This window comes from Protopterus annectens, chromosome 6.part0 (genome assembly GCF_019279795.1).
Source record: "Protopterus annectens isolate FY-2018-M chromosome 6.part0, PAN1.0, whole genome shotgun sequence".
In the NCBI taxonomy this organism is placed as follows: domain Eukaryota; kingdom Metazoa; phylum Chordata; order Ceratodontiformes; family Protopteridae; genus Protopterus; species Protopterus annectens.
Window position 1 is genome coordinate 1,584,587,342 of NC_056737.1, and position 25,762 is coordinate 1,584,613,103.

At 39.0% G+C, this 25,762-nt stretch overlaps 1 protein-coding gene across 10 annotated transcripts in view; it reads right to left on the reverse strand.

Annotated features, from left to right (window-relative positions):
• Positions 1 to 25,762, reverse strand: part of EVL (Enah/Vasp-like) — a 1,573,360-nt gene that overhangs the window by 160,036 nt on the left and 1,387,562 nt on the right. For all 10 annotated transcript variants that reach the window (XM_044075040.1, XM_044075035.1, XM_044075032.1 and 7 more), the window contains 2 exons: positions 10,955 to 11,094; positions 4,146 to 4,206 (listed from right to left, as the gene is read on the reverse strand). In XM_044075040.1, coding sequence (XP_043930975.1) covers positions 4,146 to 4,206; positions 10,955 to 11,094 — 201 coding nt within the window. The remainder of the gene's footprint in view (positions 1 to 4,145; positions 4,207 to 10,954; positions 11,095 to 25,762) is intronic.

Consider the following 25,762-nt stretch of genomic DNA (forward strand, 5'->3'; position numbering starts at 1 on the left):
AGTGTAAGAAAATTAAGTGTAACGAGATGTAAATGAGAAATTGTGTAAAGTGGCATATGCTAATGAAGTGTTCTTGCAATTCATAGTCCAATTACCCAATAGGTGCACTGTATGTACATCCATTTTTCCAGGTATGCACAAGCACTTCAAATGACACCAAATGACACATTTCCAACAATAACCCCTTCAGTAGTTTGACCATGTATACTCAAGCACTTAAATAACAACAAAATGCATTTTCACCTCATTTTAACTCTGCATAAATCCACTTATTCGTGGTTCTGTCACACAGTACTCGCATATATGTATGTTCAGGCTCTTTTATGTGTTTGTATGCAAATTAGGTCCTTATACATTTGTGTCTATGAATCAGAGTAATATGCCAATGTGTATGGCAATGAACACATCCCATAATACTTATGCTTTAAGAATGTTATGCTTTTGCTGTAACGAGGAGAGTTTACAAAAAGTACTCCGTGTTTCTGTAGTCAGATTGATTCACATACACGCACTATATTTACATATCTGTGAAGTGTTGCTATTTGCATAATGCTACTATACGCCAATGAAAAGCAGGACTATGAATACTGTCCATAGAAGCACTCACAATTTCACAGTTATAAAAAAAGAAATGCTATTATTCAGCATTCACCCACTGTGTGCATCCCACCTCATGTGTCCATCCACATCATCTTTGAAGCCCATCCTGGGTGGGAGGGTAGATAAGAGAAGAATGCACACTGCCACATTCTCTTGGTGGAGTGGTGATGAAGATGTGCCTCTAGGGCAGGCCTTAAGCTCACCAAATCACTTTTTGATTGCAAGCATACTGCAGCATGTACTTACAAGGGGAAGGCATTGTGGGCCTTGTAGTGGCAGGGGTAGCTCATCATCCCATGCAGGGGCAGGTTAGGCAATAGATAAATGTCCTCAAAGCTGCTATGCAAACAATGACACTGCTAGACCACTCTGGACAGCTCTTTCCCCAAGTAGGTTGTGGAAGAAATGGGCGTGCTCATTTGGAGGGTAGCTTGATGACTGGCAAGCACAAAGTTAAACAGAACATTAAAAAAGTGGCATTCAGCAACCCATAGGCACACAAATGCCAGATCCAACAAGATCCTAGATCTATTTAACAACATAAATACCTTGACATATGGCTGGACCAGACCCTGTCCTTAAAAAACCTTGTTGAAACTGTTGATACAAGGATTCTATATGAAATGGCCAATTAACTCACTTCAGAAACCAGAAAAGTATTTTATATCAAATTACCGCTTCCAAGATTGTAATAATGCCCTCCCCATTTTTCCTCAGACTATTTATTTAGTCATTTATTTCCATCCAACTCTTTGTGCCTTCAAGGATTCTTTAGCATTTTGTTGCTTTTGTCCATAAGATTATGTAGGTAAAAATAATGGAGTGGATTGTCATTACTATCATCAGTGGGTCATATTTAGTTTTCTTTCTCTGCTATGATGCACCCATCTTGCATGGCCCTAGAATGTGTAGCTCTTAGCAAAAACTTCCCCAGCTTGTTGAGATCACCTGTCCCTGCAACTCATGACCAGCTAAGCTTCAGCAACTTTTATTCTTAACCAAATGCACATCTGTTAGGTTTGTACAAGTGTACGACAGCTTTCATAGGTAATGACTAGATGCTGTTGTAATTTCCTTTAGGTAATGCTGTTTTGACTCTATAAAGCTTTATGTGATGAAGCCTCTAAATATATTGCACCTAACAGCAACTCCGAAGTGTATAGTTAAATTGTATAACTTTGAACTAGATGAGACATGAGTTTGGTTAGCAGGCTATGTTTGGTTTATATGTCATTTGTCACTGCTAACCTTCTATCTGTGAACTATTTTCTCAGTACCAGTTATTTTAGAGTGTGCTCTGTCTATCTATATATTCCAGCAATACAAATGTATAAACTGTAGATAATTACACTATATTCCATGTAGCCCTATACTTACTATTTTCTGCATACTCTGCATATTGTATGTTAGGTAACACGTTGAGTGTGATGGGTATGAGGCCCTTTCCAACCACTACCTAGGCAACTTGGAAGTATATGTTAGTGTTAACATAGATGTTTGGCATAGAAATTTAATTAGTGCATTATAAAAGTTTTATTGAAGCACTGTACATAAAAGTAGTGCTCAGTCTGTGTAAAGTAGTAACAGTGAACTGTACAGGCATGAAATGTAGTTAGAAAAGTCATAAATATTTGGACAAAATCATTACAAACATAAATATTTAGAAATGTCATTTCAATATAAATAAAGAGTGCATTTCTGATGTAGAGCATCTTGGCTAACTTTGTATGATTTTTAGTAAATTTGTTATATGCAGGGGTGTGTTAGGGCTTGTGGATGCTACTTACTATCAAAGCAATAGCAGGTATAGATGCTTTTAAGGTGCATTTGTAGCTTTGTTTGAAACAATGCATAATTAGTTTCATTCTAAATATCCACACAGAGATGATTCCAATTTGCTTGAGCAATTTCATGAATGTTCTTTTTCCCAAGTGACAGAATAAACAGTAGTTAGGGCAGCATCTGTATTTGCATACAGGTTATATTGTGTTGTTTTGCTAGACAGTTTATGAGTGAGGGGGTATGGCTTGTATTTTGCAATTTTTTCCACATTTTTTATAGTAAAAGATTTTCTTAGCAGGAAAACAAACAGACACACACACACACACACACACACACACACACACACACACACACACACACACACACACACACACACACACACACACACACACACACACACACACGTGTGCAGACAAGACAGACTAACAGACACACACATAAGCAAACAAAAAATTGGATATAATAAAGTCAGCAGTCCAGAGCAGTAGATTGGTCAACTGGGCAATATTGCAGGTGGTGGCCCTTAGAACCCTGAACTGAGGACTGGCCAGGAAAACACACACACACACACACACACACACACACACACACACACACACACACACACACACACACACACACACACACACAGACTCACATGTATGCGCAAGTGCACATACAACGCACACACTGCAAGTGAATCAGTTGACAAGACTGTAATGGAGTACAACTGCTAGAAAGTATAAGCATCAACACTGACTTCCAGAGACCACCTGGCACCTCCTCTACACTGTCTACAATGCTAATCATACACACTAACAAGTCATGCCTTTGCTGTCCCCTTTGCCACTCTAGAATGCAGTCAGTTAATAAAAAAAGATCTGATGGGTATGTGTCCATGATAGACCCATTAAGTCATAATAAAAGTGTTAAAAACTCCATCTTAGGAAAATCAAGATATAGAAATGATGTTATACTGTACTGCAAACAACGACTGATTTAACAAAGTATAGGTGTGATGAAAAGCACCTGGAAGAGGACAGAGATAAGATACAGCAAAAAGAAAGGGAGAACAGGCATATGGAAGACTGAAATGATTAGCTCTCTTTAGAAAGAAAAATGTACCAAAGTCTAATTTGAAGAGATTATTCCTGAGACATGGCTAACGTTGATTTACGTTTTTTTCACCAGAAATTCTGTTTTGCTTTGATATGCTTTTTATATAAAGGCACCATTGGTAGCACATTTTTGATGCACGGTTGTGTAGAGTGAACAGATACAGTCACATGACCAGTTCCTGCTGTTATTCTCTCATCAACGTTCCTTTCATGCCATTTTATATTACTAGATGAATTAGTATCACATCCTTGTTTAATTTGTTTTTCTTTCACAGTTACTTCACTATAACGGTTTAGTATAGAGTGCATACAAAAAGCGCGCAAAACAATTGATGCACTGGAAGCCATTGAAAATCAAATTATTCGAAACTATTCAGCATTTGCTAAACTGATATTTTGATATACAAATATGTTCCTTCCATCTTCAAAGATCTTTGAAAGGAGGATGCAGTATGTGATAAGTAACTGTTAAAGGACAGAATAATCTAAAATGAAAATCTACCTCATTATAGGGATATGACTGTCAGTGCTGAATTACTAGGTTTTCCTATTAGTTAACTTGGGTAGTTTGTTTTTCAGGCTGACAGTTTAGTCTTTTGTATTATGGGAACATTTTACCCTGCTGAAGTCCATATTCAAAATAATTACTTAGTTGGTGATACTTACTGTTTGGCTGTCCTCCTCTTTTTTTTCAGTAGGTTTTTCAGGCTGTGTTGCTGCTTTTCTTCTGTAAAACAAACACAGAAATAATAAACACTTCATACACACACACACACACACACACACACACACACACACACACACATATATATATATATATATATATATATATATATATATATGATCCCCTATAGAAACATAGTAAAAAGTGTGCTTTTTAGTTTGGTGTTATAGGTGGAAAGGATGTTATTTACATGTGCTTTGTAGTTTTCGATGTTGTGATGCAAAGTTTCAGTGTCCTGAGCTTTTGATGTTATGGTCTCAGTGTTTTGAGATTCGATGTTATAGAAATTAGATGTTTTGAAGTAGAATCATATATATATATATATATATATATATATATATATATATATATATATATATATATATATATATGTATGTGTTTGTGTGCGTGTGTGCATGTGTGCGTGTGTGTGTGTGTGTGTGTGTGTGTCTGTGTCTGTGTGTGTGTGTGTGTGTGTGTGTGTGTATATATATATATATATATATCTTAGTTTGGAATTAGGCCTTTCAAAATTTAGTTATTGAGCCACTCCATACAAAGACACAGATTGAGTGATTTCACCCCCTAAACTGGGGACTTCATCATGTATGTTGAAAGAATAAAAACAGCTTGGACTGAACAGTTTGGCTGACAGAAAGTGTTTCCTATTGCTTCACAGTGTATGTTTTGGACTTCTTTTCGTTAAAAATGCTAAAAATGTTTCTGGATGTTGGTAGAAAAGATTTCTAAGGAATTCTGAAGACTTATTTTAAATTTTAACTTTTTCTTTTTGATACTACAATGAAATGTTTTCAGGAAGTTTTAGCAATTATTAATGTATAATTGTAGTTTAACTTTTAGTTTAGTTAATGCTGGAATCACAGAGCTTGAAGTGGGGCAGCACTGTGTCAAATATCACACTGGTGCATGGGGGAAGGGGTATTTAGCAAGTAAATATGCCAATTGTCTTTTACAACACAGCTACCCTAATAAACCACTCCCATGGTTTTAAACAAGTATATAAATTGAATGGTGAATTTCACAACTTTATTCTGATTTTTCAACTACTGTTTGGATCGCTTGTTTGTGTGTTTTTAATAAAAAAGATTCGACTTGAACTAGCTTGCGCTTCCCTACTTTCATTAGTGGATTTATACTTTGGAAAGTTTTTAAAGAAAGTATTTCTACCACCTGTTATTAGGTGGGATATTCACAGTATGGTTTTTGTTAGGTGCCTGAACTCTAAGGAATATTAGATTTTCCACACAGAGAAGTTTCCTCATTATTTGTTTTTGGACCCAGTATATTGACGTACTGGGTTTGTGAGACTTTGAAGGACACCATGGAGACTGTTTGTTTGTTTTTGTTTCTTATAAAAAGAAACAGCAGGAGCAGTGGCTGGAGTGTCTAACTACCCAAGTAAACCTCAATCAATAAATTAGTATATAGTCATTTTGTGTTTAGCTGATTAAATAATGTATATATATATATATATATATATATATATATATATATATATGTGTGTGTGTGTGTGGGGGGGGGAAATGAATAATAAGTCATAAACAATTATCTGAAGCAACAGACTGCATTAAGTATGTAACTGCAAGCAAGACAGAGACATTTCTTAGTATATAAATACGGTACTTCTGTCTTTAACTATTCTAATTACTGTATAAAAAGAAATGAATGAAAGATCACAGCAACACTAGTAGATTGCACTTACTATATTCCCGCAATCAAGGTTCATAGGTTCATAGGTTCATACTAGGCTATCTGCCCTAGGGCATTTATAAGCCTAGCCAGAATGTGTTTGGCTTTCGCCACCCATTTTAAATTTATTTTGCTATGCCCTTTTTCGAGGTTAGTATACTGTGCCTCTGTCTAACAGTGACACAGAAGTGATACCTGGGGTAAACCTGCGATCTCCCATCCACTCATCAAGATTCCTCTTGAAGAGAGTCAATGAGGGACTCTGCCTAACCTGGACTGGGATTTTATTCCAGAGTGAAGGGAGCCTCTAGGTTATGAATCTGTCCCTCCAGCATGTCCTATTTATTTCAGTGCTGAGGTTTAAGTCTCTCGAGCGCGTAGCTCGATGGGATTTGGATTTTCTGAGGTGCAGCATGTCCATTAATTCCGGGTTGGACATGGCTTTATACGTCAGACACAGATCGCCCCTGAACAGGCGGTATGCCACTGAGTAGAGCTGGAGTTTCTTTAACCGGGCAGCATATGGCATCTGTTTGAGCCCTTTGATCCTCTTGGTGAGATACTTTTGGGGTCTTTCCAGTTGCTGCAGGTGTCTGGTAAGGTACATCCCAAAAGGGGCATTGTACTCAATTATGGGCCTGATGAGGGATGAGTAAAGAGGCACGATGACCTCCCCTGATCTAGATGTGAATCCCTTCATGATTAGGTGGGCTATATAAAATGTTTTTCTAACCACTTTGGCCACGTGGTTGTCAAATGAGAGATTGCTATCAACTTGGGTCCCCAGGTCCCTAATTACTTCTTCTGTACTTAATGGATTACCACCTATGTGGTAATTTGTGGGCACTTTGTTTTTGCCAAAGGGGATGACTATACACTTTTTGGCATTTAGCTTGAGGCCATGGCTCTGGCACCAGTTGTCTGTTTCTATGAGGCCCTTTTGGAGGATGCTTGTGTCGGCTGGAGAGTCGATTATGGCACCCAGTTTGCAGAACTTGGTCAGCCACAGTCCTTCCATGTTGGCCTGTACCTCCGAGAAATATATACCGAACAAGAGAGGTCCCAGGACTGAGCCTTGTGGGACACCACTTGTAACTGGTTTGGAGTCTGACATGGCTCCAGCAATTCTAACCATGTGGGTTCTGTCCTTGAGCCAGTTTGCAATCCATCTAGTGACATAGGGGTTTATATTTAAGCTGGTGAGCTTATCTATAATGCCCGAGTGGGGTATTGTATCGAAGGCTTTTGTGAGGTCCAGGTAGGCTGTGTGGACCACCTTCCCCTCGTCAATGACCTTGGTGACTGTTTCAAAGAAATCAACCAGGTTTAAGAGGCAGGATCTGCCCTTAACAAAGCCGAATTGGGTAGGATCCAGTGTCTGTAGGTCCCCAATATCTTTATTTATGAGGTCCATGAGGATCCTTTCCATAGCTTTGCAGACCAAGCTAGTCAGGCTTATGGGGCGATAGTTTCCAGGATCCGTTGAGGCACCACCTTTATGGAGCGGGACCACTGTTGCTGTACGCCACTCTTTGGGCACATATCCTGTAGTAAGGCTGAGATTGAACAGTAGTTTTATGTTTGGGTTTAGCTCTTCTTGGAGTTCATGTAGGCGCAGCCGGGACACCATCTGGTCCCATTGATGCTGTGTTTTTGCTTTGGAGAGGGCGGCTCTTACCTGAGCATCTGAGATGTCAGGGGGGCAGCACTCTGCTGGGATAGATATTTGCCCTTTTGGTGGGGGGGGGGAGAAGTTTGCGCTGAACCTGTCAGCTAGGATGTTGGCAATGTCTGTGGGTTCAGTGTATTTTTTGTCATTTCGGACTAATTCTGAGCATATCTGGGAATTACCACCCAGGTTCCTAACATAACTAAAGAAAGCCTTGTGATTATCCTTAGTGTCCTGTGCAATTTTTTCTCTCGAAGCTGGCCTTAGGGCAAGACAAAAGTTCAGCAGACACTAATGTTATTGAAGTATATAAACAAATTACCGAAAAATATTAGTACTTGAAGGAATAGATTGCATTCAGTACAGTAATGCAAACAAGACTGATATAAGTGCAGTATTACTGTCTACCACTGATTTTATAAGTTGTAATAATTTTGACTGGTGTTCTTAATATAGTATTGGGACCAAATACACAAATGTGATCATTATGTCTGTGCATTACACTGCGACATGTAAACCCCACCATTACATACTATCAAACACTTTCCTGCCAAATAAGCATATGGACACCCTATAATATTTCATCCCAAAACTGTGCATAAGTACGCACCATAACATTTTATCCCAAAGTTTGCATAAGCACATTTCATGCACTTTCAAATAAAAATATGAATAAACACCTCCTGTACAGTCTGTTTTAATTCATTAAAGATTTATAAAAATCTAAATGTTTTAAAGTAATAAAGTTAATACTGAGTTGCGTGTTTTTTCTCTTTTGTCCCCCCATTTTTTCTGTTTTTGTTATTTTATTTATGCATTATTTGGTCCTTTATTATTTTATTTCTCTCCTATTTATATATTTTTTTCTACAGCTTCAAAGTCTATTGGAGTGACTCACAAATATACCTCCAAAGTTAGGGATTGCTCAACCTCTTGTCTGTCTGGGGACATCCTTGCAGGGTCAGGCCAGTGGCACTGGTCCTGCAGGTATGCTAATGTGGCAGTTCGAAATACCTCAGAGAATGAGGGCTTTGGAATTTGGTTAAGGATGTATTGGAAGAAGTAGCTGTTCAGAGGATTCAGCCAGTTGACGCTTTCCTGCATTATGTTGAAGACATGCTGTCCCAGCTGGTGTGGTCCACAGCACCATCACCACAGGCCCCCCACTGCCTCAGCACAGGGGTCCCCCACTGCCCTTCCATCTGGCAGTAGAAATGTTTGAGGATCTGTGAGTTGGAGTGCTTCAGCCCTACTTCAGTTTCCTTTTAACTACACCCTCCTATTTCCCACCCACACTACACTCTCATATAAAAGAAATGAAACAGGGTGGTCTACCCGCCAACAAAACATTGTGCTCCGAAATGAAACAGGGTGGTCTACCCCCCAACAAAACATTGCGCTCCTCCTTCCCACTCCTCTAGCACAACTCTCTTAATGTTTTTCCTTCTGTGTTCTCCTCTTTGTTGTGTGTCCCCTTTTTCAAACTTTCCTGTCTCCCCCTTTCTATTCTTTAATGAAAGTATCAGGGTGTCCACATAAGGATATCCCTATATAAAATATATTAAACTCCTTTATTTTTTTAAATATCAGTAATAAAAGTTGTGCAGGCTGCAGCTTGCCTCAGGTATTTTAAATGTGACTGTTTATAGCCAGGTCCATCCCTAGTATCCAGATATATACATAATACTACGGAGTAAAACAAAGGTTATTGTTTTCACGTAGTCATTTATTGATTTTAGACAATTTAGTCTCTTTTGTTAAGTAGGTGTGTTTTTCAAAATTCCTTCATTTTCCCCTATTCATTGCAAATGTCCAGTGTTTGGTTAATTTACATTTGGGCGAAGTGGCGCTGTTTTGTTCATAACCATTAAATACATGCAAACTACTGGACTATGAATACCACCCTAAGGCTATAAATATGCTCTCTGTCAAGTACTGATTGTGAGCTCTGCAGTAAGCCTGTTAGTTCTGTTTTAAAAATGATCCAAAAAAGGTGCGCAGGTTGATGTCAAGGTGCGGAGGTTGATGTCAAGGTGCGCAGGTTGATGTCAAGGTGCGCAGGTTGATGTCAAGGTGCGGAGGTTGATGTCAGTGTAGGTCTGTAGCACTGCAGCTTTTTGTACTTCTATTGTGAAAAATTTGTCCTGGAGAGTTGGTAGGACATCTGCCTGGATAGTTTACTTTCCCAGAATACTACTTCAATAATATTTCAATTGGAGCATGCATATTAATAAAATACACTGTAAAGCTTATGGGGCCTATTGTCTTGACAGCATCAGTTTTAATTTTGATCTAAAGTAGTATTAATCTATGCATATAGTAGTGGATAGGTGGAATGGCATACAACACAGATAAAATACAAGTTATGGAAAAGGAAAGTGACAGGTTTGTTCTTATGCCAGATATGTATACACATCACCACTATATCTTGCAAAAATTTAATTGGCTGCCTATCCTAGCTGCACACTCTCCTTGTCTCCCTCCTTTTCAAAATCTTTAACTTTACTGTCCTCCTTTGTGTAAGGGAACCAAATTACTCCCTGTGACAAACCCAAGAATATGCAAGAATACACATTCACTTTAATAAAACTTCCCTTCAGAACTGTAAATGATGAAAGAGCTTTCTCTAAGATTGGTCCTGCCATCTGGAACCACCTACCCTCACAACTAAAAAATCTCCAGTCCATATTGGAATACAAAAAGGCTTAAAAGCTCAACTCCAAAATTAAATCAAGTGTTTTTACTTTTGTGACAGTGATTAAAGTAATTTACAAATTTTGTTCTTTCCAACTTGCAAAAGGGGACCCTTTCTACTCTTTATACGTACTGCTTGCATCATATCCTGATACTGTTATGCATTATACTTCCTCTCAATTATATTTTTTCCAATAGATAAAATTCACAGCTGTATATATTTGTATCTCAAACATTTTATTAATAATAGCTATAGTTTGTACTATTTTATACATTGGTTTGTTTTTTTTTTCTCATGGGTTGTGACCAACTCACTTACCCGGTTATCAAAAGAATAAATAAATACAAATATAAAATTGTGAAAAACAAGGGAACAGGGTCATGCAAGATGGCATTTAGATGTCTAAAAGGCTAAGATGGAATGGTGGTGTGGAGTGATTGCAAGCTGTTGGCTCTGCACTTTGGTCAGACAAAAAAGAGGAACAGTCTCCTTTCTCTGGATAAAGTATGATCACATTCTATGATATGAATTCTAGTAACACTGCTAAGAAATAAATCAGTCTCTAGAAATTAAAAACATGCATTTATTGAAATGGCATTATATTAAGAAATAATCACTGCTGGCATGTGCCAGGTGCCTAATTGTTAAGTAAACACAATGTATAAAGATATTGTTTCTGGTCTTGATCAGCCGTTTACCTTCTTGCTAATATTGCATTCATTTCCTGCATAAGACCACCTCCTCCTCCTCCTCCTCCCGCTGTTGCTCCACTGCTGCTTCGGTTAGCGTCACTCTTTGTCGATCCACTAGGACTGGAACCCCCAGAACCATCTTCGGGCTTAAAGGAGAAATTAATAAAAATTTTTTGAAGGTTTTCACTTTACATTATATAGAATAAAAGCCTATTAATATCAATCAGGTTACACTGCTTGGACAGAAAAGTGACTTATGCTTGCAGTACAATGTACATAAGTGATAAGCAGAGCTAACAGTGTTATAGTATCAAGTCAGTTAGCAAGCTTACATGAACTGCTACCGAATGCAAAAATATCTGTAGGGTTCTTATGTTATTTATCATTCACTTAGCTATAAATTTTCTGTTTTCTTTCTTTTGTTTATTTTTTATGGCATTTTAATAGTTGATCATCTATTATTTGCTTGAAGCAATATCTGCAGCCATCTAGAAGTCTACAGGCACTTATATCAGTCATAGCCTTCTTTTCAGCTACTATCTGATATAATAACACAGGGCTTTTCACTGACATTATTTACCTTTTATAAAATCACATCATGTTTTCTTGAGCATATACTTTACCCTATATGCTGTGGTGTTACATTTCTTTCTGATTAAAGTGCTTTATATGGAGAGAGTATCGAGGCCACATACGTTTGTTATGCAGCAATAATGTCCAACATGTCAAGCTGCGGTGGAAGGCCTCCAACCCTGGAAGATCTATGTTCTGAACAGTACCCACCTTAAAGGGCATTACTGCACTTACAAAATGGCACTGCACTTTTTATATGAAATAATTCAGAATGCAACACTTTTAATTGTTTTTCATTGTGATGTTTGGCATGCAATTGTCTCTTATTTATTTAATTTCTTCAAGATATTTTCACGCAGTAGATATTTTAATAACATTTATGAAATTCTAGCATTTGATAAGTATTTTATATAATATAACATTTTTAAAATATAAGGTATAACTTATGGTTTATAACATTTGCACAAAGTTTAACATTTTACATTTAGGGTAGGTTGATTTATTTTGTGTTTAACATTTTTTGTCCATAAGCATACTTATTTATTTTTGTATGTTTAGCAGTGGCAGCGGTGACTTCAAATCAAAGGGGGCTGCAGGAATCAGCTGAATGGGTGGGGAAACTAGAAAGGGGGTGGGTCCAATTAGAAAAGGGCAGCGCTATGTTACAGCGGGATCAACACTGATCATGCTTATCAATTTACATAAAATAAGTGCTCATTCACTATTACATATGCTGAATATTCTCGCAATCAATACTAGATTAAAGCACATTTCAGAGTTAATGAGGTGTTTAGGTTCTGCTGTAACACCTTTAAACAGTGAAAAAGTGGTTAGTCTTGACTGCATGAAACTATTATGAGCACACAGGATGTAGTAAACATAGACTGTACTGTATGGAGTAATCTGCATTTTGTAGGTTCATAGGTAGGTACTAGGCTTTCGGCACTAGGACCTATACAAGCCCAGCCAAAAAGGTACCCTGGCTTTTGCCACCCAAGAAAATTATTTTCATGTGCCACTGTCAAGTAGAGCCACAGAGGTGATCTCTGGGGTGAATTTCCTATTTCCCATCCAATCATCAAGATTTTTCTTGAAGAGTGCTAATGAGGAGCTTTGTTTGATATAGATAGGTAGTTTGTTCCAGAGTATGGGAAGTCTCTGGGACAGGAATCTATCCCTCCAGCATGTTCTGTTTATTGTGGTGACAATGTTTAGGTCCCTAGAGCGTGTAATTCAGAGGGATTGGGATTTCTTTAAGTGGAGCATGTCCAACAGCTCTGGGTTTGACATAGCTTTGTATGTTAGGCAGAAATCACCTCTGAGTAGGCAATATGCAACAGAGTAAAGCTGGAGTTTTTTGAGACGGTCTGCGTGGGGCATCTGTTTGAGGCCGGTAATCCTCTTTGTGAGATATTTCTGCGGCCTTTCCAGTTGTTGTAGATGTCTTGCATCTGCATAGGGCATCTGTTTGAGACCGGTAATCCTCTTTGTGAGGTATTTCTGTGGCCTTTCCAGTTGTTGTAGGTGTCTTGTGTCTGCGTAGGGCATCTGTTTGAGATCGGTAATCCTCTTTGTGAGGTATTTCTGCGGCCTTTTCAGTTGTTGTAGATGTCTTGTGAGGTACAATGCAAAATGAAAAGTAAGGAGATTTGGAGATCTCACTGTAGCATCTTGTCAGAATTTACATTCTGTCTTATTTCAGCCAAATACACATTAGTCATGCAAAGTCAGAAGTACTACCCCAAAGCTACAGCGCCAAACATTTCATCCACAAACAGCCATCATATCATTTGCCGACCTAAAGTGTCTGCTTTGACTCTGCCTGGATTAAAACATAAATATCAATGATTGTATTAATTTAGTCTGTTGCACAGAAACAGTAGTCACAGACTGTCCAGATTAAAGTAGAGATAATAATAACAGTTGTGTTGCATACCTGCATTACTTTAATTTTGTTGAAAGAAATATTAGTCAGAGCGTGTGTGTGCCAGCCAAGTCCACATTTCATTTTATTTATTTTACTTTTGCTTAGCCGGGTTTCTGCAACCGGCTTTAGTTGAAAAAAAAATATTTTCAGCATATAGCCGGGGAGAAAAGCTCCATAAACATTTTTAAACAAACTGTTAGAAAAATATGTATTAATGTGTATATGCTTAATGCCAATTAATAACCAAGTATTTTAATACGCTTTTCATTCTATTTTTCATGCACTGTATTTTATACAAATTGAGTTTCATATAACACCGAAAAAGATGCTTTTTGAAAACTGCAGTATGCTTTCTGAAACTTGCAAGTTGCCCTCTGACCTAGTAACTGCTAGCACAGCAATATTCATGTTTATGCCTTTTGGAAATGTACTTGAGAAGCAGGTGCTTATCTGCTAGGTCAGGAACGAATGAATGAACAATGCTATACTCTGTAAATGTAATGATTTTAGACAATCAGCTCTGTTCGAAGGATGGGAACGTGTGCAGCTGCAGTAAATTAGAGATAAAGTAGACAAAGGATTATTAGAGAAATGAACTGCTAGCATTGTGCTTGAATTAGCCATAGTACCTTGAATGGTAACATAACATGTATCTAACTGGGAGTAATCAAGGCCATGTTGTTTTCCTCAGGAAGTTTCACATAAAAATTGATAAATCAGCAGAAATTCATGGGAAAGATGGTCAGCAGATGATGATGAAAAAGGTGGTAATCTGTTACGTCAGCTTGGTACAACATAACCAGTTTAAGAATGTATAAAAATGAAAATATTTCCTGTTTCTGGTTAGACAAACTCTGTATTAGCACGTTTTTGTCTCCTTGCTGCAAGATTAAAGTGCCTTAACCTGAACCTACCGTGTTTTGATCATTTTTAAAGTATATTTTTCCTTTGACAGTTTGGTCCTTCGGACCGGAAAGTACCTCTCGCTCTAGGCCTAGGTCAGAATTGGGCCCGGTGGCATGCATCCGTACGGAGAAGAGGCCAAATCGGCTCTTCTGCTTTGAAAGATGACTGAATTGTCATTCGAAAGAGGCCAGCCACTGTTTCTGATCTGGGATTGGAGGACGAGTCAACGATCTGGTGGATCAACTCACGGAGGGTCAGGTAAGGAGGAATTACCTTATTTCTGTTTTAAGATCAGGGACTAATTACAGAACTGTTTTTTTGTCAGGTAGATTTGCATGTGCAGATCAGAGACAGGAAAAGGGGTTACTGTTTTTTGTCATAGATCAGGGAAACAGAATAGGTATGCAGTTATTCTAGATAAACTGTGAAAAGGTATAGAACTGTGGTACCACTTGATAAACAGGGTTACGTAACAATTTACAGCTTAGCTAAGGCAACAATGGGAAATCAGTGTACAAAAAGTTCCCGAGACCCGCCCCTAACTGAAGACGCGAAGTATATGCAATTACAGCGTGCCAACAATGTTAAGTATTACACAAAATGGGTTGATAAGTATAAATTCGATGGCAATTTAGATAAACTAGCACTTATGAAACTTGCTAAGCAATTAAAAATAGATGCAAAAGGTCAACTAAAAAAGCAACGACAATCAGGAGTCCCTCAGGCGCATAGGTGGCTTGAGGAAGAAAATCACAGGGAACAGAGAATAAAGAATTCAAAAACAATGTTCTTAGACAAAGAAGACAATAACTTGGTAATAGCAACGGCCCCTCCTTCGCCCCTCCGCTTCCTTTACCAGAATATGAAGCGAGTGGACAAGCTGATCCACCTCCACTATATCCAGCTGTTTCTACAGCATTAAAACCGTTTGTCAGGGATCCTATCGAGACAAGGTCTCAAACACGCGACTTGAGGAGGGAGATTGAATTAAGTGAAATAAATAGAAAATCACAGGGTATGAGTGAAGAAGAGATATGCCCACTCATAGAAGTACCAAATCCTCAGGCAGGACAGGCTCCGACTCTTTTAGTTTATAGACCGTGGACACCGGAAGATATCCGGAAAGCCATGGAGGGAATTCCCCATCCAAAGGTGAATTTTCGAAAATTTTTAGAAGACTTACAGGGTATGAGATTAAGTTACCATTTGAATGGAGAAGAAGTAGAAAAAGTAGTTAGACAAATTGTAGGTCCAGATTGGCACATGATTAGTGGCGACTGGAATCCTCATGATGCACAACTTAGACCACTCCCACATACTAATGCAGAACTGGATGGCAGAGTGAAAGGTCTGACAGACCGAATCTATGAAAAGTGGAAGCCTAGGGCTGATTGGACTTGCATTAATCAGTGCATTCAACATTGGCAAGGGATTGCAGGCTAAATAAGAAGGTGACTACAGAAAATAAGGAAGATGAGGAATGACTATATGATAGTCAGGAATCACTGAATGAAAATAAGCAGGAGAAGACAAGTGCAAATGTGATAGCAGGAGTAGAGGATGTGACAGAAGGGGTAGAGGATGTACATGAATTTGTAGACATTGAAGAAGATGAAATTTTGGACTTAGCTTTATTGAGCTTAGAGCTTTACTTAGCAGATACAAAACCGGAAGTGACGCTTCTGGTAGAAGGGAGGGAAGTCAAATTTTTGTGTGACTCAGGGGCCTCATGGACCCTGATACACCCTTCCAAATTACCGGAAGATTCAGAATCACCAGATTATATACTAGTGAAGGCAGCTAATGGACAGCTGTATCGGGAGCCACTCTCCCATGACATAGCGATAACAGACCCCATTTCAGGGATGACCCAGAGAAGTAAAATTGTGGTTTCTGCAAAATGCCCAGTAAACCTTTTGGGTAGAGATTTAATGCAGATATTTGGCATAGCCGTGGTTCCAACCATGCAGGGTATGGAAGCACAGCGACAAAAGGATACTTTTGTAGTGCGACCGGAGGGTGAGACGTATTATTGGTACAGCCAGGACTTAGTTACAACTGGTCCAGCGGCAGTAACCAAAGAACTGATGAACGTAGCCATCAGTAAGTCCCCATCCCTCGACATTGACAAACAGCATTTGTTGCATTGTACTCTATATTACTGTAATAGACCTGGACCTGATAAAGATTATGAACAGGAATTGTTTCAGAACCATGCAAACAGACTAGTGTTACGAAATTTGTACTGGAATGCAGAAGGAAACAGTGTAGTAAGCTGTTCATTACCCCAGGAATTTTTAGCACTTTACAAATCTAATCGATTGCCACATGTTAGCTTAACTAAGAATAAAAATTTGAAATGGGCAGACTTAGGTGAAAAAGTCACAAGGTGGGAAAAGCAGACAGAATTAGAGCTCTCCGCACAAGGAGTACAGAAACAGAAACTGAATTGGATTACACAGACACACCCAGCTGTGCACTCACAGGCTAGTGAGAATAGCTGAGTATTACACTTATTAGAAGAAGAGGAAAAAGCCTTACGAAGCATACCAGACATTCTCTGGTCAACAGGGAAATCAGATGTAGGACTTATACGAACAGCAGGACCAGTTACTATTACGCCAAAGTCAGCATTTAGACCCCAGAAAAGACAGTATCCCTTGAGAAAGGATGCAGAGATAGGAATCAAACCTATAATAGCAGCCTTACTTAAGGAAGGGGTCTTAATAGAATCCCCTGATTCACCATGTAATACACCCTTATTTCCTGTCAGGAAAGCAAACGGGGAGTGGCGTATGGTCCAAGATTTGCAAGCTGTAAATAATGCAGTTATGCTCAGGACACCAACGGTGCCAGACCCACACACCTTACTGAATGATTTAAAGCCTGAGCAAAAATATTTTTCTGTGGTAGATATTAGTAATGCATTTTTCTTGATACCGATACACCCTGACAGCCAATATTGGTTTGCATTTACCTTTCTGGGAAAGTGGTATGCATATACAAGACTACCACAGGGATATTGTGAAAGTCCAACAATATTTGCACAAGAAATGGCAAGCAACCTGGTGGGATTTATCCCACTGAGAGGTAGTCAGATTTTACTTTATGTAGATGACATTCTGCTGGCAGCCCCCACCCAGCAAGAATGCATGGAGGACACGATAGCTTTATTACAGTTTTTAGCTACTCAAGGTCACAAAGTAAACAAGGACAAGCTACAACTTTGGAGAAAACAAGTTAAGTACTTGGGATATGTAATATCCAAGGAAGGTAGAATATTAGACGAAGATAGAAAAACAGCAATATTACAAGCACCTAGACCAACTACCAAGAAGGAAATGATGTCCTTCCTGGGAACTACTAATTTTTGTCGAAGCTGGATACCAAATTATGCTTTGGAATCTGCTCCGCTGGCCGATTTAATATTCAAAAAGCCGATGGCAGCACAGGATTTATTACAATGGACACCAGAAGCAGAAGCAGCTTTCTGCAAGCTGAAACAACTGATAGCATCATCCTTAGTTTTAGGATTACCAAACTATCATAAGCAATTTATTCAAACTGTAGACTGTAAGCAGGGTTATATGACATCAATATTGACACAGCAACATGGGGACAATCAATGCCCCATAGCTTACTACTCATCACAGTTAGACCCAGTGGCGCGGTCCCTGACCCACTGTGTACAAGCAGTAGTTGCAGCTGCAATGGCAGTGCAGGCTTCGGCCTCAGTAGTGTTATTCCACCCTCTCACATTGAGAGTGCCTCATGCAGTCGCAATTATTTTACTGCAAGAAAAAGTAGCATATCTTTCTCCTGCTAGGCATCTTTCCTGTATGACTATACTGTTGAGCCAACCTCAAATGACAATTGAACGATGCACAACTCTGAATCCGTCAACCTTGCTCCCAACCCCTGCAGATGGCAAACCGCACTGCTGCCTGCAGGAGATTGAGCAAAAGACATTACCTAGACAAGACCTTACGGATGTTCCCTTGGATGATGCCGAGGTGACATACTATGTGGACGGCTCATGCAGGAGGGGTCCTACAGGACAGATCCTAGTGGGGTATGCAGTCGTTTCTGATATTTTTACCACACAATTTATCTGCACAGGCAGCAGAGTTGATTGCCTTGACAAGGGCATGTACCTTAGCAAAAGGTAAGAAAGTGAACATTTATACTGACAGTCAGTATGCTTTTTCTACTGTACATGTTTTTGCGCAGCAGTGGAAAAATAGAGGAATGATAACATCTACTGGTAAACCAATCAATCATGCGCAATTTATTTTAGATCTATTAGATTCTATTCAGTTACCTAAAAAAGTAGCTATTTGCAAATGCGTAGCTCATACAAAGCAACAGGATAGGATTTCAAAAGGTAATGCACGGGCTGATACAGCTGCGAAGCAAGCATCTTCAGCCTCAGAAGTTTTTCTTTTGAGTGAGGAATTACAACCCTCTGAGACTTTAGATTTAGAAATGTTAAAAACAATGCAGACACTTACTACAAATGTAGAAAAACAGAAGTGGATAAAACGAGGAGCAATCCTTGAAAAGGGACTGTACATCTCCAAGGAAAAGAAACCAATTTTGCCATCTAATTTGTTTACATATGCAGCTTTGTTGAGCCATGGGCAGAGCCATGTCTCAACAGGGGGGATGGTACAGTTAGTGAATCGAGTGTTTACAACCTATGGATTTACAAATTATACAAAAAATTTTTGTGCAGCATGCCATGTTTTTAATAAGCATCATGCACAAGGGGCATTGAAGCCTAAGCAAGGGAGTTTCCCTACACCACCATATCCATTTCATACTATTTGTATGGATTTCATAGAATTGAATAAATGCGAGAATAAAAAGTATTGCCTTATCATTATAGATATGTTTTCCAAATGGGTAGAAGCTTTTCCGACTAAAAATCCAGATGCAGCTACTGTTGCAAAGGTCCTTGTTAAAGAAATTATACCCAGATTTGGCATACCAGAAAAGATTTATAGTGATAACAGTACACATTTCGTGAACCAAACAGTACAGCAACTTAGTCGTTATTTTGGGATATCATTAAAGAATCACTGCGCTTGCCACCCCCAATCTGCAGGGTTAGTAGAGAGACACAATGGGGTGTTGAAGAACAAGCTTAGGAAGTTAATGACTGAGACACAGAAGAACTGGGTGCACTGTTTGCCTTTAGCACTGTTGAGCATGAGAACTGTTCCAAATGCAAAGGGATTAACTCCTTTTGAAACTTTGTTTGGGAGGGCATATTATACACCTCAGTGGAAACCTGTCATGTCTGCACAGCAGGAGGCTGACAGTTCACTTGCAGGGTATATGAGGTGATTTTTGAATAACAAACTTTTGCAGTTAAATTCTGTTTCAGATAAAGAACAACCAAAATCGGAAGCACCAGTAGCCCCAGGCACCTGGGTCTGGGTGAAGATTGTGAAGCGAAAGAATTGGAGTACTCCGAAGTGGGAAGGACCATACCAGGTACTACTGTCAACACCCACTGCAGTCAGGATCGCAGAGCGAGCTTCCTGGATTCATTTGACACACTGTAAACTGGTTAAGAACTTTGAATTGGACAAAAACTTTGTTACTGTTGTACAACAAGAACAAAATGGCCAGGTACAGAGTGAATAGAGACATTGAGCAACCTCAGAAAACTTGTATGATCATTTTAATTGCTATGCTAATCACACTGTTCTTTTTGTTGTGGCCACTCCTTTTTCCTGCCACAAAAGTTGAACTGATTAGACGTAATGAACCAAACATAGACTGGCATCCGAACTTTAACACTTATCAGGCAATTACACGTGTGTATGCTGAGACTTTTAATGTTTCGAACTGCTGGGTCTGTACGGCCATACCAACAGCATACGGGGGTTTATTGATGACTGCTATCCCCCTAGGGGTCAATGAGACCTGGGAAATTCTGTTTTTTGACACAGTTGCTATTAAAGCACACGATAAAGTAGCACTGTATTTGCTTGTGACACAAAAAGGAATTGTATGTTTTTACAAAAATGACACCACCCAAGTGGGATGGAGTAAATGTAACGTTACAGTACAGTATAAATGTTATAGAAAACCAAACGATTTGAGTGGATCTTGTAGTACAGATTATGACTCATTTTTGAAATCTATGCATAAAACTCTTGATCAGGTACAACACAATCCTGTACTTTTTAAACAGTTATCTGTAATAGATAGGAAAATGTTTCATGCAGGGCCGTCATTTCGTAACAAAGTAACAACTAAGGTAGAGGACTGTTATTTTGTGTGTGGTAAAAAAGCATATAAATGGTTACCTGAGAATTGGTCTGGCAGTTGTTTTTTGGGGTACCTGGTTCCGGCCATCCGACACACTGCAGTTTTGCCTCAGGGAAATATTCGAAATACCCGAGACGTGACCAAAATGACTGTTAAGAAACCTGAGAATCCAGTGGGACAGATCGAAGCGGGCTGGAAAGACCATCGCGATGTGGGAGCCAAACTTGTGCACATGGACTTGAGTGATGCTGTCATATCCTGGGCAGGTATATTACCTGCATATGATGCAGTTAAATCGATATGAAAGCTGCGAAAACTGTCAAAACTTCTCGAAGTAATGAGTAATGCAACTTTTTCTGCTCTTGAACTGATAACTGATGAACTGAATGCCATGAGAACTGTAGTACTTCAAAATCGAATGGCTCTTGACTTCACCCTAGCGACGAGGGGTGGGACTTGCGCTTTAATCAAAGAAGAATGCTGTGTGTTTATTCCTGACCATCAGCATGAAATTAATGATCATCTTGAGGTGATTCAGCAAGTGTCGGCCATGACCAAGCCAGGTCCAAACTCTCTGACAGACTTTTTCCAGAGTGTATTTAGGGGGGGTGGGGTTCCATCTTTATGAACATATTGATTGCCATTGGGGTAGGATTACTCCTAATATGAGTTTGTGTTTGTTGTGGAATCCCCTGCATGAAGAGATTAATGAAAGAATTTATAGATATATCAGTATCTGAAACAATGTATCAAAGTACTGAATTTGAAGAACTGCTAGAATGCGAAACACTTTCATAAAAGTTTAAACTCAATGACTTTCTTAACTGCAAATCCTGGGTGGAAGAGGTTAGGAAAAGAAGCAAACTGTTTATTCTTTTTTGAAAATAGAATAAAAAAGTATTAACAGGAGGGAAATGTTAGAAAAATATGTATTAATGTGTATATGCTTAATGCCAATTAATAACCAAGTATTTTAATACGCTTTTCATTCTATTTTTCATGCACTATATTTTATACAAATTGAGTTACATATAAGACTGAAGAAGATGCTTTTTGAAAACTGCAGTATGCTTTCTGAAACTTGCAAGTTGCCCTCTGACCTAGTAACTGCTAGCACAGCAATATTCATGTTTATGCCTTTTGGAAATGTACTTGAGAAGCAGGTGCTTATCTGCTAGGTCAGGAACGAATGAATGAACAATGCTATTTTCTGTAAATGTAATGATTTTAGACAATCAGCTCTGTTCGAAGGATGGGAACATGTGCAGCTGCAGTAACTTAGAGATAAAGTAGACAAAGGATTATTAGAGAAATGAACTGCTAGCATTGTGCTTGAGCTAGCCATAGTAACTTGAATGGTAACATAACATGTATCTAACTGGGAGTAATCAAGGCCATGTTGTTTTCCTCAGGAAGTTTCACATAAAACTTGATAAATCAGCAGAAATTCATGGGAAAGATGGTCAGCAGATGATGATGAAAAAGGTGGTAATCTGTTACGTCAGCTTGGTACGACATAACCAGTTTAAGAATGTATAAAAATGAAAGTATTTCCTGTTTCTGGTTAGACAAACTCTGTATTAGCACGTTTTTGTCTCCTTGCTGCAAGATTAAAGTGCCTTAACCTGAACCTACCGTGTTTTGATCATTTTTAAAGTATATTTTTCCTTTGACATAAACAATTCAGTATATATGAACATATATGAAATAACATACATTAAGAATTACTCATAACCTTGCTAAATATTTTACATTCATCTTAAAGTATAGACAAAAAAGTATTATAGTTTTGCAAAGGTAGAATACAACAACAGCAAACAGCAGGGCCTTTTGTTCTATTCACACATAGCCCCAATCTCCACTGACAACCCCAACCACAGCTTAAAAACAAGGAAAACAACAACAAAAAAGACAAGACTGTCATTAAGATACGTATTTTTTTTCACATAAACAGTACTCAGAGTTCACTGCTTGTGGTCGATCTTACTTCACTCAAATGCACATTACTCTTGCAAAGCAAGCCAGAATTACTGTAGCCATTCCATTCGCATATAGGCATTGCCCCATTCCAACTGCCTACCCAGAGAATCTGCTTTGAGCCTACAATGTTTAAAATAACAAAAATAAAACACCATGGTTACATTATTGTATTTCTTTTACATTATATACCCAAGAACGTGCACATGATTTTACTTTAGTTCACCCATATACAGTGTACTCATACAAGAGTAGAGTTTGTTTCAACAAAAAACATTGCCAAACAGTCCTAATTTATCTTGACTAACCCTACAAAAAGGTATTAGGTTAAAAAACAATAGCATGTCATCCACAAATGGCCCTCCAGAACACACTGCATATCTAGTATCTCTTTGACTCCTGCCAGGATATTATATTAAAAACAAAACAAAAAAAAAGAAAGAGAGTCATCAACAGCCCCCAAAACACATAGACCACTAGCATCTGGCTGACCATGCCAGTGTATTATATTAAAAACAAATCAACAGTCCCCAAAATGCATTGCCTCCCTACTATCTGTTAACCCTGCCAGGATAGTATACTAAAAAAAGAAAGTCATCAACAGCCAACAAAACATATAGACCACTAGTATTTGGTTGACCATGCCAGTGCATTATATTAAAAAAAATCAACAGTCCCCAAAGCACATTACCTCCCTACTATCTGGTTGACTCTGCCAGATTCCAGGCCCAGGATGTTAGAAACAAAATTTATTCAAGTAATCCTGCACCATTTAAACAGTATTTGGTCGATCCTTTCAGGAAATAATAATTAATACATAAATTATCTGGTCGACCATGCCAGGAAAAAAAAAAATTAGAGAAAGTATCTGGTTGACCCTGCCAGAAAAAAAAATGCATAAAGTTTCTGTTGGTTATGCCAAAAAAAAAAAAGCAAAACACTCAGAATTCATGATTTTTTTTTCCACAGTAGATTAAAAGAAGCCTTCCTTACCAAGGAATCCTTTAGTAACCAGTTATTCACTAAGTAGTCTATGTCAGCTTTTTGTTTTTAATCGTTTCGTACTCTTCTCAAATCTTGATATAGTCCATCCATCTCTCTTACTCCCTCCCTCGCAAATTAACTGTTAAGTTAACAAAGTGTGGGAAGAGAACATGAGAGCAACAGGACTAAACAGCCACTTCACGTCAGATTACGTGACATGGCTGCTGACTTAACAGTCCAATTGGATTCCAATTTACTGTGGTTAATTCCGCAATGACTTCTGGGCATCTTCATTGATGCATGCAGTCTTCTTAATCTGGGATTGTTTTTAAAACAGTCCGGTGACAAGAAAAGTAGTTTTTTTTTTAAAAAGCAGTACTCCAGCACTGGTTCCACAAATAATTGCATCTTCCACATTACAAGCTAGTTTGCAGTTTGCACTGCTACTAGTATGTAAAAATATTTAAACTTTTTTTTCTTTTGACAACTGGAAGGGTTGCAGCCCAGCAGTCCTGTACCATGAGCCACCCCTGATGTTTAGTCCTCTTTCTTTTCTGGTTATTTAGGTTCATAGGTTCATACTAGGCTATCTGCCCTAGGGCATTTATAAGCCTAGCCAGAGTGTGTGTGGCTTTCACCACCCCTTAGGATGAGAATACTATACCCATTAGTTTGCTGTGCCTCTGTCCAGCAGTGATACAAAGATGATTCCCGGGGTAAACCTACGATCTCCCATCCACTCGTCAAGATTTCTCTTGAACAGAGTCAGTGAGGGGCTCTGCCTCACATGGACTGGGATTCTGTTCCATAGTATAGGGAGTCTCTGGGTGATGAATCTGTCCCTCCAGCACATCCTATTTATATCCATGTTGAGGTTTAAGTCTCTTGCTCTCGTGGCTCTGGTGGATTTGGATTTTTTGAGGTGGAGCATGTCCATTAATTCCGGGTTGGACATGGCCTTGTATGTCAGGCACAGATCACCTCTGAGCAGACGGTATGCGACTGAATAGAGCTGGAGTTTCTTCAGTCGGGCATCGTATGACATATGTTTGAGCCCCTTTATCCTTTTGGTGAGGAACTTTTGGGGTCTTTCCAACTGCTGCAGGTGTCGGGTAAGGTACATTCGAATGGGCGTTGTACTCAATCATTGGTCTGATAAGTGAAGAGTACAGGGGTACAATGACCTCTCCTGATCTGGATGTGAATCCCTTCATGATCAGGTGGGCAATGTAGAAGGTCTTCCTAACCACTTTGGCAATGTGAGTGTCAAAAGAGAGGTTACTGTCAACTTGGGTCCCCAGGTCCCTGATAACTTCTTCCGTGTTTAATGGATTACCACTTATGTGGTAATTAGGGGTTACCTTGTTTTTCCCAAAGGGTATGACTATACATTTTGGCATTTAGCTTAAGGCCATGGCTCTGGCACCAGTTATCCATTTCTATGAGACCTTTCTGGAGGATGTCTGTGTCTGATGGAGTGTCAGTTATGGTGCCCAGTTTGCAGTCATCTGCAAATTTTGTCAGCCACAATCCCCCTATATTTGCCTGCACTTCAGAAAAAAAAATGCCGAACAAGAGGGGCCCAGGACTGAGCCCTGTGGGACACCGCTCGTGACCGGCTTAGAGTCTGACATGGCACCAGCAACTCTAACCCTGTGTGTTCTGTCCTTGAGCCAGTTTGCAACCTATCTTGTGACATATGGGTTTACATCTAAGCTGGTGAGCTTTTCTATGATGCCCGAGTGGGGTATTGTGTCGAACGCTTTTGCTAGGTCAAGGTAGGCTGTGTGAACTGCCTTACCCTCATCAATGGCCTTAGTGACTGTTTCGAAAAAGTCGACCAAGTTCAAGAGGCAGGATCTGCCCTTGACAAAGCCAAATTGGGTAGGATCATTTGGTGCATTAAAATATGCTGTAGGTTAGCAGTATGTTCTTTCAATTTTCCTGTTTCTATATTGTCTTCATTATTGGATGACTTGGTAATTGTTTCTTGTTGATGTTCCATATATTTATTTTTTGTTGTGAGCATGCTGCTTCAATTTTGAGGGGGTTCTACTGTTTGTTTACAGTAGTTTAAGATTAGTTTCTGATTTGTGTCCTGTTATAGCTGTTATTTCTCTTGCTGCTAGCCCAGCGTCTGTGAGAATTTATGCAGCTGGTGTTGC